Raw genomic sequence first — 17319 nt, forward strand, 5'->3', positions numbered from 1 at the left:
ACACTCCCAAACTCATTCTATGTGGCCAGCATCACTCTCATACCAAAACCATGCAGAGGCACCACAAAAAAAGAAAATTACAGACCAGTATCCCTGATGAACATAGATGCAAAAATTCTCAACAAAATATTAGCAAACCGCACTCAAAAATACATCAAAAAGATCATCCATCATGATCAAGCAGGATTCATTCCAGGGATGCAAGGGTGGTACAACATTTGAAAATCCATCCGCATCACTTCCCCACCCCAAACCATCTGGGGCTGTGACTCATTTCCATGGGTAACTGGTTCAGTCTGAAAATGTTTTCTCAAAGGTATGAAGGATGCCACCTGTGTTTTCTCTGTTGTCTTCCCACTGTCTCATTTCATTCCTTCTAATACGGTAAAGGGCATGGTTTTCAGGGCCCATGCTGTCCAAGATCAGGTGTAAAGAAGCTTTATGTTTCTGTTGAAATGATGAATGGAGACCTTTCCTGCAGTGTTGCATGCCTGTGGATCTCTGCATTCTCATTGGCGGACAATTTGCTTTGCTTTTCTTAAATGCTTCATTATTATGGTGATACATAAAAATCGGTTTTTACTTTTTACTTTTACACACATACACCATTTTTTGGAAGAGCTGGGCCAAAACCAATGTCGATTCATCAATTATAATCACTTTGAAAAAGTAACAATCACACAATAATTATACTATTTTCAAATAAATGGGCCAAAGAGAAGAAAAAAGCCAACCCAATTCCTCTTCAGTCAGAGGTATTTGTTTAGCTTCTATCATAAGGTAAGGTGAGGGCCTAAAAGCTCTTGAATGGTTTTCTGAACACTTTCCTGAATCTCTCTTTTTAGTTGTTCTTGATTTAAAAATCTCTGACTTCCAACTGGCTTTCCCGTCTTCTTCTTTCCAGGCTGTCCCCGCCCTTGGTCGCTGGTGACCGGTCTCTGTGGCGAGAGATCTGCCTGGCATGGTGGGTGTCCAGGCTGCCCTGCCCACAGATGAGGCTCCCGTGACTTTGTGAAGTCCCTGAGCGACCCTTTCTTGGGCGACTGGTGATGTCAGTCTTTTTGTGCTTTTCACCAGTATTTTCTATTCTTTTTAATTAAGGTCTTTATCAAAAAGGTTACCTTACTGCTATTCCTCATGTCTGGGATGCAAGCCTATTATTCTAATATATTCAAGTAAACGTGTTTCATAGACATAAAAAAAGTAAAAACTAATTTTTCCATAAGCAGAAATCTGATTTTTTTCTAGCTTAAGACAAAGCTAATAATCTAACAAGTTTTGAATCCCCTTAAATGTTCTTCCACCCGTGGGTAAGTTACAGTCGCGATCAGAGGGTGCTGTGCACGACTGTGTGGAGTACTCACTGGCAAATTAGAGAGGTTTTGTCTCCTGAAACCTCTGGTCAGTGGGGCTTGTGGACTTGCCAAATGGCACTCATTTAACTGAGAGAACATGGAGATTGCTCTGCACACCCGCCTACTTATTTTGTCACATGCTTAGTTCAAACAACACTTTTTCTGAGAGATATAGTCTTGCCCTTTTCCTCTTTTCTAATTGGCACAGCCTTAGTGTAGGCCAAGGCAGCTGCATGTAGGGGAAATTCGGGGATGCAGAAACCTGACAGCCGTGCACCACGGTCAGCTCTGAGCTCTTTCCTCTGTGACAGGATGGAGCACGGCCAGGACTGGTGACACTCTGCTTTGCTAATTTAAACCCAGTTTTGTGCACATGGAGTGATTAATCTCACTGCTCCAAACTAATCATTTGTTTAAACAGCTGGATATTTTAGGGGAAAGATTTACTTTTAACTTTCGTGTAGGTCTCTCCCAGTTAGTTCACTCATTATATGCTTCTTGCGCAGGGCCATTTATAAAGGGTGCCAAGCAAGTCTGTGTCTTTCTGCCCACTATTGAAATGTTAGAGAGTGCAGAACCCAGGGGCCAGCACTGAGCCCAGAGCAGGACAGGCCTCCCCCTGACGCCCAGCTCTGGCACCTGCCTCTGCCCTGTCTCCCCATCTGTAAGCCGTGGACCGGACAAGCACCCACATCCTACAGGACGGGAGCACTAGACTGGGGCTTGGCGTGCCCCAGCGATGGCAGCTGGAATGCTGGTCTCCTCAGACAGACTGACGGCAGTGCCCAGCACCCAGCACCAGAAGCTGCTCCGTGGCACAGCAAGCTGCCTGCCCCTCTTCCCAAGCCAGCTGTCGCCCCGCGACGGGAGCCCAGCAAGTGAGAACTCTGAGGCTGTGCCTTTGGAAACTGGGAAACAGATGTGCAGCACAGCGTCCACCTGCTCGAACGCACAGTGTAATCGGCTTTCCAAGGCTGCCTTCCGAGGGACGAGGAACGGCTTGTCGGCGTGTCATCATCACATTGTTAAGTGGAACAGCCACAGGGTCTGTGAACTCCCATTACGCGGTTAATTATTCCTGGATTTTCCTTCACTCTTGAAACATATTCTATTTATTTAACTGTCCCCCGGCAGACTGGCTGCCTTTGTCCTCATGACACGGCCAGTGGTGTAAAACCGCGTCAGCTGTCAGGTTGCTCCATGTGGAGCATAATTGCCTGATTTCCATCTGAAAGTACAGCCCTGACATCACAACGACAGGGGGACACGGGGCAGGGGGCATAGGTTGTGCTTAATCCGTGCCCCAAACGGGCTCCCTCCAGAGGGGCCGGGCCTGGGTGTATAGCCACAGACGAAGCGTTCCATGGGAACAAGAAAAAAAGAGAGAGAAACAAAGAATAAGGAAAAAGCAACCGAAAGACCAGCATCAGCGGGAGTCCGGTGGGGCCAGATGGCGCTCTGTGGGAATCACGCTCCCCGCTCTCCCGTCACCCCGATGGGCAGGCAGCAGGCCGGCTACCAGGGGGGAGAAGTGATCTCATCCCCAGCCGGGCACATGGCTCGCCGTCTTTCTCTCACACACAACTCGAGCTGAAGGAAAGTTGGAAAGGAAGAAAGGGTGGAAAAGAAAGGCTGAGGGACTTTGGCTGCTTGAAAAACAAGCCGGTTGTGGTCCAGAGGAGGGGAGACGCGACAGCCCCTGGCCAGGCCCTGGCAGGTGGGCAGCGGCTCAGAGGCTCCAGGAGAAAGCCAGGTGGCAGGAGGGAGGGAGGCAGAGGAGACCTCCTGGCCTGTTCCTGCCCCCTCCGCCCACATCCATGAACTCTCAGAGGGCTGCTTGGCATTCAGGAGGTTGGGAGGGGGCAGGGCGGGCTGTAGACGCAGAGGGATTCGGCTCTGGGCTTCAGTGGGAAGGATGGTGGACAGTGTTTCTGAGTTCTTACTACTGAAAATGTCAGGCTGTCTCCATGGGCTGGAGGCCAGTGATCCTTGGCCCACTGGGCCAGGTCGGAAGTGGGCCAGCCGTCTGCATGGATCCCAGTCTGCTGGGCCCATCGGCTAGGCCCTGGTCTGGAGGGGGCTGGGGGCTGGAGCCAGACCTACCAGGTGGGCGGTGTGGGCGGGCTCCTCTCCTGGAAGGTTCTGAGGCGGGTCGGGGCTCAGCCTGGAGACTTTCTGCCCTCCCTGCAGGGCACAGCATTCACTGCTCAGATGCCGCAGTCTGGTATCGGGAGTGACAGGCAGATGCGGCTGCCGGATATCAGGGAGCCCCAGCTGTTGCATGCTGCAGACTCGTGTAGGCCAGGCGTCCTGTGAGCTAATCTGCTCTCTGAGCGGATGTTCCCACACCCCAGCTTGGCCTGGAGGCTCCTGAGGGCTCCAACCCAGAGACGGGCTGCAGAGAAAGTGAAGGTTCCTGTGGCCAGGATTCTCAGCTGGCCCTGGTTGGCTGGCTCACTACACACGTGTGGGCAATGCATTGTTACTGACGCTGTATAAAGAGCTCTGCCCAGTGCTCTGGGTGGCACGGTGGTATGGCTGCAGGGCTGCAGGAGAGCAGAGAGACTGGAGTGGTGGCAGTGCTGAGGACAGAGACTGAGACGGCTCTTCGGGCAGAGAGGCCCGGGGGTCAGAGACCGGCTTGCTGCCTGCAGACTCGCTCTGAGTGAACAGGATTCTAGTGACTGACCTGCCACCGTGGAAATAAAGTTGGGTATGACCCTTTCACCCCAAGAACATTCCATTGTCATTCCCTCAGTATCTTGCGAATGGGTTTCAGCCCCGGGCAAGTTCACTATGGATTCAGTGTGACCAAAGAAACTGACTGCAAAATGTTCTTTGGGGTGAAAGGGTTTATTATCCGGCTTGTTCTCCTGGCTGTAGGTTGAGCACTAGCATCTCTGCCTCCACCCAGAGCCCTGGGCGAAGCTCTCTATGTAGCCCAATAATAGCTCATTGCCTACAGGTGTGGAAGCAGTAGCCTAGCAACAGGCCAGTTACATCATCAGGTGGTTTAAGTTCAGTGAGGATCCCGGCCATAGGAACCCCAACTTCCCACACTCGGTCTCACTGAATCCATAGTGAATTTGCCCAGGGCTGAAACCCACTGGTAAGACACGTGCCTCCCAGAAAGCCTGCCCCTTTATGGGGGCCAGGGGCTCAGGGAGCAGTCTCAGCCTGACTCAAACTTCCCCAGGCACCTGAAGTTCGTCTCCACTAGGCTTTACTCCAAAGAGGAGGTAGTAGGCTCCAGGGGGACCCCAAATGTGGGGTGTAGGCATTCATTTACAGCTGGAAACGATTATTCCAATCACAGTAAACATCGAACAAAATCCTCTCCATTGCCAACCAGGGCTCGGCCCCTGCTCCACAGCTCTGGCCAAGCACTGAACCGCGTGCCCCGGGGCCCAGGAACCGGCACAAGCTGCCTGCTGGAAGCCAGGACCGCTCTCCTTCCAAAGCAGAACAAAAAGCTAGCGTCTCGGGAAATGCTGCCGCCTAACAGTGTGAGGGGTCCTGGGCTGGCTTCTTGCTCACAGCTGAGCTAAGTGGTCTGAAGGCGGGCATACAGGGAGAACAGCAAGAGCTGCGAGTGGGCCATCTTTCCTTGCCCCTAGGTTAGCAGGGAGACCATTTCATGGGAGCATTTTAAAATTAAAAATCACCTGCATTTGAAGAGGGCTCAGCGTCAGCAACTCTTCTATGTGCTTGTGTACATTTCATGCAAACCTCATCACACCCGATGAAGCAGGTCCCCATTTTACAGAAGAGACACTGAGGCACACAGAGGTTAAGCAACGCTCCCAAACTGGCACAGCTGGTAAATGGCAGAGCCCAGATCCTGACCTGGTCACGCCTGGCTCCAGGGTCCACAGTGCCAGGAAATCCAGCTCCCCTGGTGTAGTAGCACCGACCAGCACGTGTCCTGCTTAGCTGACCATCAGCACCGGCCGTGTGATCGTGGGCTAGTGAATCTCCCTGAGTTTGTTTCCTCATCTGTCGAGTAGAAACTGCAGGGGCTGTCTTATTACCGCTCATTGCCAGGAGAAGATGTGTCACATGCATGCGAGACCAGTGCCTGGCATATGGCTGATGGTCAATAATGTTAGTCATCATTTCTGTGCTCTCGTATTTCACTGAATCCTCACCAAAAACAAAAACAAAAACAAAAAAACTAACAGCAACAACACGTAAGCCAGGTGGGGCAGCTGTCACTCACCCCGTTTTACAGCTGGAGACGTCGTGACATCAAGACCTCAAGCAGCGGGGCCTGGACAAGAACCCAGATCCCTGGACACCACGCCCTGTGCCCAGTCTGATCCTGGTTTGCATGGCCCTGCTGAGCCGCTGACCACACCTACCCGTCTGCACACAGACGCAGCTGCCATCTACGAGGACGGAGCGTGGGATTCAGCTCCCGTCACTTGCCCCCTCTGCTGCCTGTGGGATTGGGGGAGACAAGTAAGGTCCTAGCAGGGATGAGCGTATGTGTGTCCTTCCGGTTTTCTTAGCTACCTGGGTTAAGAAAAGCTTACTTTCCCGCCATCGCCAATGCAGGAGCACAGTCCGCACCCAGATGGCTTCCCTGCCTCCCCTCTCACCCACCCCAAGCCTCTGGGAACATTCCCGGCGCACTCCGTGGCAGAGGCCCCCCCACACCTGCGGCCAGAGGCAGCATGGAGACAGACGGCAGCTGGCCGAGGGACCTGGGCATCTGGCTGCACTCTGCCCTGCCTCCCACTCTTTCCTAACTCCGCCTTTCCTGTGATTTTCACATTTTCCCCCCATTTTGCCTCCAGAAAGTCTCTGGGGAATGCAGCTTTTGTTCTATTGCTTCACATAATTCCCAGGGCTGGGAATGAAAATTATTTCCTTTCACAGCCCTTGGCTGAGTGCCTTCCATGTCCTGCTGTGTTATGGGGTGATTTATGAACTGCGGGGTCTGGGTCTCTTTCCCCTGCTCCCCCCACCCCTCCCTCCCACCATCATTGAAAACAAGACATTGCCCACAAATAGCTCAGGGTGTCTTCCGAGTGGGCCCCTGGGGCTGTTGCTTGGAGGCAGGTTTCAGTGGAACCATAGTGATGAGAACATGAAAAACATTCACTCCTGTCGCAAGAAAACAGAAAAGGCCCACAGCCTGACATCACCTGTGAGAACAGACAAGACCCCAAGTCTCAAAGTGCAGGGGCTGGCTTTGCACTGAAGGGGTAAAAGCACATTGTCCAAACCTGTCAGGACTGTGTTTCGTTTCTAGACTTTTATTCTCAAAGGGACAATGAGGAAGAGACATAGCTTTAAAAGGTTTTGAACTGAGAAATGACAAGAAGGCACTTTTCTTTGTGGCCATAAAACTGAGTAGGGGGAAAACTAAGGTGAGGGGTTCATTTTACCCCAGTTACAACAGAGCACAGAAACCAGAAGGCAGAGTGTCAGCGGGAAAGGGGTGCATCTTTGTCTGGGCTGAAGACCATCGTCCAGCAGCCGCCTCCATGGAGTCCAGTCCTGCCCCCGGAATCCCTTCAGGTGTTGATTCATCAGAAGCTGAAACAGAACAATGGGGTGAACCAATTGGTCCAGCCTCAGACGGGCCTCTGCGGTCAGGGGCCTCCTGTCTAGCCAGGCCCCAGGAAGCACGGTGTGGGCACCTCCTCTGCCTGCTGCAGAACACCTTCAGAGCCAAGGACGGAAAGGCCCAGACAGCACGCAGACCTCCACCTTGCGGCCATGTCATTTCTTTCGTCCCACACTGCGTCATCTTGTCGGTCACATACCAAATCTTTACTCTGCATAGTTCACATAATAGCACCAAGACCGCGACCCTCTGGGCCCGTCACACAGGCCGATGCTCACACCCAGCAAGGCCACTGTCCTTTAACCCCTCTGGACCTCATTTACCCTCATCGGAAAAGTGGGTAAATAAGGACTGCTCCTAAACCTGGCCCTGGTGATAACTACATTAGAGGATTTACGTAAAGTTATTAACATACTCATAAAGCAGAGCACAGACTCAAAGATGTCAATTCTCATGTCTAAGTAGAAGGCCAGGGAGAAAGCCCTGGAAAGAACCACCTCTGGGTCTGATGAGGATTTAGCTCATCATGCGTAAGTTGGGACTAATCTGGCAAGGAACCGAGGCTCGTAAACCCTCAAATGTGGCATTTTTATAGGGTATGGGCAAACTAGAGTTGGGTGAGTGGAGAGATCGTTAGCTCCATGTTCGTTTCAGCCCCAGAGCACATCTTCCCCCACCTTCCCCCGCAAAAGACAGAATCACGCTGGGCAACATTTAATGTTTTTTGGAAATTGTTAATTATTCAGATATGGGTTTTCTGTTTTGTCTTTTGCTAACTCTCCACCGGTGTCTATTATTCCACAGGCTCTTGATCCATTGCAGTTTGAATCACAGTGTTCATGGCAGTGCTGTTTTTCTTTGAGATGAAAGCACTATTATAATTTTAAAAGGAATTGCATTTTTCAAAAACACAAACAAGCAGGATAATTGATAAGGACAGTGTGTTTGGAAAGTTTGAGATCAGTTTTGCTTTTGCGTCACTGCAAACGATTACCGATAGAAATGCAATTGTTTCTATTGAGAAGGTGAAGCCATCTGCTCCTGGACTATTGCTGCACGTCAGCACTAAGAGCCACACAGAACGCTTGTCACACAACACCCTCTGTGCCTCCGTTTCTCCACATGCACAAGGATCGCTGAACGATTCGTCTGTCTCCCCCTCGACGCACACCTGCGACCCGGCCCCCCGCTGGCTCACCCGCGCCGTCCAGCCGCACTGCAGGCCTGCCCGGGACCTCATCCTCGGAGGCGCTCAGGCTCCGGACCAGAAAGTAAGTGGTCATTTTCCCTTTACCCTTCACTTCGATTTCACCTCTTTCGATTATTTCAAACCCTTGGTTTTCCAGGGCTCTGCACAGGGAGAAACACACACCACACAGCAAAGGTCACAGGTTTGCAACTCGAGAGTGGGCAGCAACGGGAAGGGTGACCGGGAGGCCCGGGGCCAGGGCACACATGGGGGGACCCAGGGCACATGTGGGGGAGGCCAGGACACACAATGGGGGGGCACCCAGGGCACACACGGGGGGACCCAGGGCACATATGGGGGAAGGAGGGGACTAGGGCACACAATGGGGGGGCGCCCAGGGCACACACGGGGGGACCCAGGGCACATATGGGGGAGGGGGTGCTTCCGAGACCCCTCTCCATAGAGGGGAGGCAGGAAGCTCAGACTTCTGAGCAGGTGCTAAGGCAGTGGGATGCACAGGGGACCCACCAAAACCCTGGGACCCCATCACCACGCTCCCCTCCAGCACTCCATTCCTGGCACAGCCCTCACACTGCCGCCACCCCCTCCTGGGCGCTATGTACAGCATCCCGTGCTTCTGAGCAGGAGGCTCCCTGGATACCGGCACCTGCTTCCCACCTTCCCCAAGTACGTGTTCATCCTAACTACTTACTCTATGACTTCTGGCTGCCAACCCAAGGGGAAGACCTCAGGAGGACCATGAAAACCCACAGAACTGTGCCGACGAGCAACGCTTCAAATTCACAGCCCTCAACCTTCTCTTGTCCGTGGCCAGTTCCGAGGGAACGTCAGACCTTCGCCATGCGCCCCAAGTCCCACACTGGCACCTGCTGTCCTCACTGGAGCTGCTGAGCGTGCCTCGCGCTTTGTAACCTGATTCATCTACCAAACTGCACCCATTAGAAGTGAGACGCTGCAGATTCTCGCCCCACTGACCCCACTCCCTCCTGTCCCCAGCCCCAGAGGATGAGGTGTCTGGTTCAAGGGCACCCATCCATGCGCCCTCCCCATGTCCTCGAGGCCCGGCCCCCTCAGCCACCTCTCCCCGATCTTCGCTGCCCTCTGCAGCCTCCATCAGCCTCCTGGTGGCTAAGGTCGCTTCCATCCTAAATAGAAGCAAAAAACTTCCCACGTGATCATCTTGTGCCTTAATCCCACACAAAAGCTCCCTTCCTTTTATCGTCAATGCATAACCCAGAGCCCACCCCAAGTCCTAGCACGACCACTTCCAATAACGTCCCCAAACCTCTGGCGAACATTTCCCAGGCCTTGCTACCATACTCGACATTTTTGTTCAGTTCCTCCTGCCTAAAAATACTCACAAGGGTGCTTCTCACCCTGACCGCCCCCGGCTCCCCTCTGTCTCCTGTGACTCCAGCACCGGCCTCACTTCCTCTGTCCACCACTGACACGTTACTTCTTTGCACTGCCCTCCCCCGTGATCTTATCACCTCTCGTGGCTTCATTACCACCAGTATGTCACTTACTCCAAGTCTGGACCCCCAGCCAACAACCTGATGCCAGATTCCATCCACCCATTTAATGGCACCTCCACCTACATGTTCCACAGTCCCTCAAATTCAACACTGCCAAACCTGAGCACATGGTCTGCCCCTGGGGACAGCATGCTTCCTATGCATCCCTTCTCAGGTGGACAGACTCAGGCCCTGGTCGCCCAGAGTGGAGACTGGGAGGCACTCGAGGGCCCTCCCTCCTCATTTTCTCCATTTCCAGTGATTACCAAGCTTTGCTGATTTTACTTTTCCCTCAAATCCCACCACCAATGTCCCGGTTCAAACTGAACTCCATGGGGGTGCTGTCTGTCCCATTTCCTGGTGCTCAGATCTGTCCTTCCATGGCCTGAGCAAAGTTGTGTCCGATGGGACCCTGACCTGGCCATTGTCTCGGGTCTCACATGCTTTAGGGCCCTTCCTCGCCTCCCTTGTACACCCTTGCCCTTCCGCAGGGCGCACACCACTCCCTCCACGCTCTGCTGCTATTTTCCACGCCGACTGGACTGTCTGTAGTGGGGCACTGACCCTGCATCTATGCGTCTGCTGCCTGGTTCTCGCTCCCAGCCCAGCCCCGGCTGAGCCCTGCTGGGAGCGCCTCACTCAGGACACAGCCCAGGCATGTCCTCCTCTGAGAGCATCTCTGTGCTGCATGCCCAGCCCTGCACGGGTCCCCAGAGCACCTGCTAGCCTTCTGCAGACCTGAGCATGCAGAGTGGGGCTCTGCGAAGCTCCCAGCCTGACCCCCTGGCTGTGTGCAGGTTCCTTTCCTTCCCAACCTTGTGACCCGAGGCAAGTTATTAACCCTTTTGTGGGACTTTTTCTTACCTGTAGATGAGGGTAGTAACAGCACATCTTCCTAGAGCTGTTGCAAGAGTAAATGAACCGGCATATTCAAAAGACTTTAGAAAGACTTACAAGTTCCCAAGAAACCATCAGTATTTTTATGCATCTTATCCTGCTTTGAAAAAGTAATTATTTGAATATTTTGTCCTTCTTCCACTAAACTTCTTTCATAAAAAACCAGGTAGTAAGTTTTTTGGGCTTTGCAGGCCATAGGGGCTCCTCTGCCGTTGTACCATGATGGCCGCCCTAGGCCAGGAGTAAATTAAAAAGCTTGGCTGTGTTCCAATAAAACTTTACTTACAAAAATGAGCAGCAGACTGGATTTGGCCTGTGGCTATAATTTGCCAATCCCTGCATTGGACCATATGCTCCTTGAGAGCAAATCTATCTTTGTATTGTCTGGTACAACATCTTCTGTAAATCGGTGTGGCATGGGAGAAAAAACACAGGTTTCCTCTACTCCCCCAGCACATGGCTGCTAGACTCTGGGTGTCCTGGGAGGAGGGCAGGACAAAGGCAGACGTGGATGAGGGGACAGCTACCTGTAGGTGGCGGGACTGAGGTGCACTTCGTTGGGCAGCCCGTGACTTTCCATTCTGGAAGCTGTGTTCACAGTGTCTCCAAACAGGCAGTACCGCGGCATCTTGTCCCCAACCACACCTGCTAAGACTGGTCCTGTGTGGATCCCCACTCTGATCTATAGAGAGAGAATCTCACTGAAAAGGGACCATTGCATACTCCTGCTTTTATTTTTAAACTAAGGTACAATTTACCTAAAACAAAAAGACACATCTTACGTGTTTAGCTCCATGAGTCTTGACAGGAGCATATATCCCTGCAGCCACAATCCAGAGTGAAACACAGATGTGTTCCATTACCTAGAAAAATCGCCTTTGCCCTTCCAGCTAAGTAGCATCCCTCCCTGCAAAGGTAACTGCTTTCTTATTTCTTCTACCAAAGACCCATCTGCCTGTTCTAGAACTTCACATTGATGCCCTCAAGCACTCTATTCTGTTTGGTATCAGGCTGCATTTATCCAAATTAATATTTTTGAGATTTCATCCATACTGTTACATGTATGAGTCACCCATTCTTTTATTGTGAATTCTTTTCTATTGTGAGAATATACCACAATTTATCCAGCCTTTACTTCATGAACACGTGGGCTATTTCCAGTTTGAGATGTTCTGAAGTTTCTTACACAGATCTTTTTGTAGACAAATATATTCATTTTTTCCTAGGTAAGACTAGAAGTGGAATTTCTAGATCACAAAGTAGATGTATATTTAATGTTACACACACACACACACACAGGCATGCAAAACTTTGCCCAACAGTTTTCTAAAGTCTTTGTATCATTTTACATTCCCATCAACAATGTGACACTTCCATTACTACACATTCCACAACATTTGATGTTCCAGTTGGTGGGAAATGATAGCTCATTTTGGTTTAAATGTGCGTTTCCCTGAGGCTAATGATTTTCATGCATGTATCTTCTTATGTGAGAAGTCTGCTCAAGCTTTCTGTTAATGTAAAAAATGGGGTTATCTTTTATTGTTAATATATAGGAGTTCTCTCTCTATATATATATACATATAGAGAGAGAGATGTAATATATATGTATTACAAAGATTTTTCCCATTCCGTGGATTTGTGTATTCATTTTCTTTAATAAGTAGAAATGTTGAGTGCACCTGATGAGGGCCGAGAGCTCCTCAGCGGGGTCTCCCAGGCCCCCTGTGCCTCCTCCCTCCCGTGGGCCGTGCCCTGCCTGGGGAGGTCCCTCCATCCCGGGACTGGGTCTCTCCCAGCCTTCTGATGAATAACCCAGCGCACTCTGTGATGGCCTGCGGGAAGGCCTGGTAGGCGCATACAGGCTCTGCCCAGAATTTATCAAAGACAGGACCTTGGGGGATTAGAAACTTCCGTTCCAGTCTCTGTGTGGCCACTGAAAGTTCCCTGAAATTTAGGCTGAGTTCTTGCCCTGGCCGCCGGTGGATCCCTTCTGGGGCTGCTCTGCTGGAGACGAATATAATTCGGGACATCTCCCTTGAAAAAAGGCTTGTCACCTTCTGGAATTTAGTTCATTTCTATTTCTTTGCTGATTTCTGTCTTTAGACCACCAGTATGGGAACAGAAGTCTCCCAACCAGTCTCAGTCACCTTCTCATGCTAGATTTTCTTCTCCCTGAACTAAGATTACAAATCCCTCTAGGAAAGGGGGCCTGTCCAACACCCAGTAATACTGCCACATGCACAGCAGGACCTCAGTAAATGTATTTTAAAGGCTGTGTGAATGAGACACTAATGAAAGGGCGCTCATTGTAAAGCTGTTGACATGGCAGCAAAATGCTCTTGAGAGGGAAGGTTTCAAGTCCTTTCCTTGGACAAACCCTCGTGATGTGCTGGTCTGGTGGGTATTTAATGATGTTCCCGTATTCCTCTTCTTATCTTAGCTTTGACTTGAGAACATCTTTTCCTGTTTTCTTCTTGGTAAACCCACCATGAGAGCTTCCAGGAGCCCATTGTTTAATCCCACTCTCACTGGTGTAGCATCTCCGTAGCTACGCCTCTCTCTCTCTCTCTCTCTCTCTCTTTCACATGCACACACCACGTACATGCTCTTCTTACACAGCAGCATGTCTTCAATTATTTTTCTTCAGGGGTTTCATTAGAGTCCTTCAACTGAAACACTGACCTGCCATCCGACCTTCTCTCACACCCTCCTTATCTCCCATCTTGATCTCTTATTTATTATCCTGGGGGTTTTATTCAGCAGATGTGTCTGTGTGATTACAGCTGCCGAGAACTATGGACGCACTGTTCTTGCTGCTTCCCAACGCCAGCTTTCGCCCAGAAGGCGGTGGGAACGCAGTAACAGGCCCGGTGGCATATCTCAGCTCACCTCATTGCAGGGCGGTGGGTGGGGGGCATTTTCAGAATCCCCGGCACAGGGGTTTTAATTTGGAAAAATCATATTCCACTGATAATTGTCTGTATTTACTTTTAGCTGGCTGTTTAATCTATTCTGAAGGTCTGACTGCCGGGAGCAGGGAAGCGTCTGAGTTCAAAGAGCAGAGACCCCACACAAAGCTGTCTCAGGGCGGGGAGGGTCTGCAGAGGGCAGAAGGATGCCCACTTTTCCTCCCCAAATGGCCCATTTCCCCCGTGTGAACGTGCCTCCGTCCGTGGAGGGCAGCTCCCCGGGGGGAAGATGAGCGGGCGACCACGGTGGGCCCGCGGTAGGAGGGACGCGCTCCCAAGCATCTCACTGCCCCGTGGAGTTTGGGCCTCAGCTCCAACCCTGTCAGAAGGCAGGGTGGAGACACAGTCTCCCTTATTAGGGGAAAACCTGGCTTTTCCATAAACCTGAACCACTCGTTGAAATACTTGACTAAAAGTGCAGGAATTATAAGCCAGCTGGCTTTCAAGAGGGCTTGAGCCCAGCCAGGCCCCGGGGGGGGGTGTGCTCAGTCCTGCCCTGCGTTCTGCACAAAGGCTTTTAGGGAATCACATGGAAGTCCTGGGCTTCGGAGCTTCTGCTGAGATTCGGGAGAGGCTGGGAGAGCGGCGTCCTTACTAGCGTCTGTGTCACACAGGGACACCGCAAGGGAGGGGGAGAGCAGGGGGAAGCCGCCCACTCTGGTCCCCGCACCACGCCCGGCCTCCGTCTGAGCGGCCAGGATGCAGAATCCTGCTTTTCTGGAGAGACGGTCAGGAGGAGGCAGGGGACCCAGGGGCTGTCTACCTGGATGGGCTCCCCGGTGACAGGATTCATCACCTCTCTCGCAGACGTCCTCATCCCCAAGGCGAAGTTGGCCACTCTCTGAGCGTGGTTTCCGACGGGCACCGGGACGCCCCCCACCACCATGTAGGCGTCTCCTATGGTCTCCACCTGCAGGGGAGGGGGGTGTTCAGAGGGTTTCCTTGGTGCCCTAAAGATGTCACTAATTGACATGCACTGACGGTTTCCACATATGCTGGGAGGGCAGTGTTCAAGCTGGTGGCGATTACTGGGAGTTAGAAAAGCAGGATGGAAGTGAGGTGAGAACTGCCCAGGAAACAACCCCAAGAGGCCGAAAGGCTCCCCGCTGTCGGTGGACACAAGCCCCAGAGGAGAAGGTGCTCCGTGTTGTCACATGACACTACGGAATAGACACACATATCTATATATTTTTAGGTTAGATTGCCTGCTGAATTTAAGGAGTAGGAGAACTATTCCCTGAGGAAACCGTGTGCCATCAAAGGCATCTAAGCTCTGGGTGTTGTAAAAGGATTCCCAGCAGTCTGAAATTCCTAAAGCGGCCCCAATTCCCTTAGCTCTTCCCCCTCACCCCATCCCCACCCACGCCAGACCGGCGGAGACGGAGGCAAAGGAAGACCTGTGGCCGAGTTCCTGCCTGTGGAGCACGTGGGGACAGCCACCCACCCGTGGCGCCCTCCCCGCCCCGCACCACCCACCCCACGGCCCCCTCCACACCCCACAGGATGCAAGCGCCTTACTTTGTAGACCTCGTGGACGCTGGTTAACCTGTCAAACCTGGAGTACATTGAGTTCAGCATATTCACTATTTGGATCGGTTCGCAGGCAGCACAGATGTTGGTGAACGTCACCACGTCACTGAAAAGGATGGTGCAGGTCTTGAATTCTCCTGCAACACAGACTGGGCGTCAGGGTGGCCGAGAGTATAGGATGATCATCCTGTGATTCTGAATTCAAGTGCCCTTTGGCACCAAATCTGACTGTGCCTTGGGGGAGAGGAGCCAGGCGCCATTCCCCATCCCCCCCGCAGACATTTCCTGAGTGCCGGCGGTGAGCTGGTCATGGCGTGGGCAGGATCATAAAGCACGGGACAGAGCCCCTGGAGGGGGGCCGAGGCACAGCTTGAATTGTGGGAGACCCGGGGCCAGGGCCGATAGAGACCGGTCACCGTGAAGCAGTGCCTCCCATCTCTGCACAGTGGGGAGGCCGCCACATGCTCAGCATGTCCTCCTGACCCTTCTGGCTGCTCTGCTCCGGCCCCACTCGTGGTGATTTCCATATGGCAGCCAGACGATCAGTTTAATTCAGATCCCCAATTCCTCTGCCTCAGACCGTCCATGGCTCCCACCGCACTTAGAATAAACCACAAAATCCTTACCGTGGCCGATAAGGGCCCCCTTGTCTCTGCGCCTCTCAGACCTCACGTCTCCCCGCACCCCCTCTGACCACCGTCCTTCCAGCCACACTCTCCCTGGGGCTCCTCCAGCATGTTAAGGGCCTCCTCCTCCTGAGGGCCTCTGCACCTGCCGCTTCCCCTGCCTGACTCCCCCTTCTCTCAAATACCCACGGGGCTCTCACCCCTCAACACAGCACCTCAGTGAGAACGTCCTGACGCCTCCCTCTAGCATGCGGTCCCCGGACCTGTCCTCGCCTGAGGGCCGCTCCCGCCCCCCGAGGCTCACATGGCGCAAATGTCACGTAGGATTGTTCGTCTGCTTGTGACCCATCTCCCCCACTGGAACAGAAGCTCTGTGAGGTGAGAGGCTGCCTGTGCCGCATCTGAAGCGGGCCTGGCACACAGTAGATGCTCAGCAAGCCTTTGCAGGAAGACTGCTCAAACCCGGGTGCCTCTGGCCACGATCTTCCCTTCGTGCAGCTTGACTGCCCGTCACCTTCTGCCCACCATTCTCTCCCCGTATTCTCCCTACCTTTCTGATCTCCTCATTTAATATATTTCACTGGCTTTTCTTTCTTTTTAAATAATACATGCTCCCTAAGCTTCAGCCCTCTCCTCTTCTCACCCCTACGGGATCTTATCCATCATTCTTAGACCCCGTGATTAACCAACGACCCTGGAATGCCTCCCAGATCAGCAGCTCGCCTAGAGGGCTCCACGGAGCCGTCCCCACAGTTCCCAACTGCCTGTCGGCCAGGCGATGTGGGGACCCCACAGGCACTCCAAACTCAGCAGCTCTGAAGCTGACCTTACCACCCTCCCCTCAAACCTGCTGTCTGGTTCTGCCTTAAGAGGGGGGTCATGTCTTCCCACACCAGCAACCTCGCAGTCCTCGCTGACGCTTACCTCTGCCTCCCCCCTCTTAACAGTCATGAAACCCCGCTGATTGCACCTCATGCCTCCCGAACTCAGGCCTTAACCGTAACTCTACGGTGTTTTGAGGGGCGTCTGCCTCCCTCTTAGGCATCCACCCTGCTGCAGCCAAAATCTTATTTATAAAACTAATCATGGCACTTGCATTATAAGAAACAAGGAACTTCAGTGAATTCCCACATCTGTAATAAAAGGCAACTTCTTTTCCATGATAATAGTCAGCACTGATCACCCCATCCCATCTGCCCGCCCAGCTGCAGGCACCACTGTGCTATGTACCCCATGTTCTGGGACGACACCTCAAAGTGTTCACCTCGCGTTGCCTGCCTCTGCTCTGCTAGACCATTTTCCTGAAATGCCTGTTCCTTCCTTTTTTTTCTGGAATACAGACTCAAAGCCTGGCTCAAATGCTGTACATTTTACATGAGCCTTCACAGCCCCACCCTGCCCCCAGCCCTTTCTCTCCTGACACCTCTTTATTGTAAATTTCCCTATCATCTGTGTTTCTTATGCAGGGGAAAAAAATGTGGATTTTGGAGCTAGACGGACTTCTGATTGGTTTTCTGCCCTTTTACTCATAAACTGGCACAAACATAAATTCACTCAGCTGTTCTGGATAATAACACCTCCCTCACAGAAATGGTCAGAACATTAAACGAAACAGCATATGTGACATGTCTAACACAGAT

At 52.2% G+C, this 17319-nt stretch overlaps 1 protein-coding gene and 1 long non-coding RNA gene across 3 annotated transcripts in view; both read right to left on the minus strand.

The window, feature by feature from the left end:
- Positions 1 to 5959, minus strand: part of LOC118922281 (uncharacterized) — a 35215-nt gene extending 29256 nt beyond the window's left edge. For both annotated transcript variants that reach the window (XR_005028682.2, XR_005028683.2), the window contains exons 1-2: positions 5575 to 5959; positions 3459 to 3750 (exon numbers count right to left, since the gene is read on the minus strand). This is a non-coding gene — a long non-coding RNA (uncharacterized LOC118922281). The remainder of the gene's footprint in view (positions 1 to 3458; positions 3751 to 5574) is intronic.
- Positions 5960 to 6606: 647 nt separating this feature from the next.
- Positions 6607 to 17319, minus strand: part of LOC118922238 (guanylate cyclase soluble subunit beta-2-like) — a 47713-nt gene continuing 37000 nt past the window's right edge. The window contains exons 11-15 of the mRNA XM_057489154.1: positions 15042 to 15190; positions 14287 to 14433; positions 11079 to 11233; positions 8129 to 8280; positions 6607 to 6899 (exon numbers count right to left, since the gene is read on the minus strand). Of these exons, the coding sequence (XP_057345137.1) occupies positions 6754 to 6899; positions 8129 to 8280; positions 11079 to 11233; positions 14287 to 14433; positions 15042 to 15190 (749 nt within the window). The 3' untranslated portion in view covers positions 6607 to 6753. The remainder of the gene's footprint in view (positions 6900 to 8128; positions 8281 to 11078; positions 11234 to 14286; positions 14434 to 15041; positions 15191 to 17319) is intronic.

Source organism: Manis pentadactyla, chromosome 2 (genome assembly GCF_030020395.1).
Source record: "Manis pentadactyla isolate mManPen7 chromosome 2, mManPen7.hap1, whole genome shotgun sequence".
Classification (NCBI taxonomy): domain Eukaryota; kingdom Metazoa; phylum Chordata; class Mammalia; order Pholidota; family Manidae; genus Manis; species Manis pentadactyla.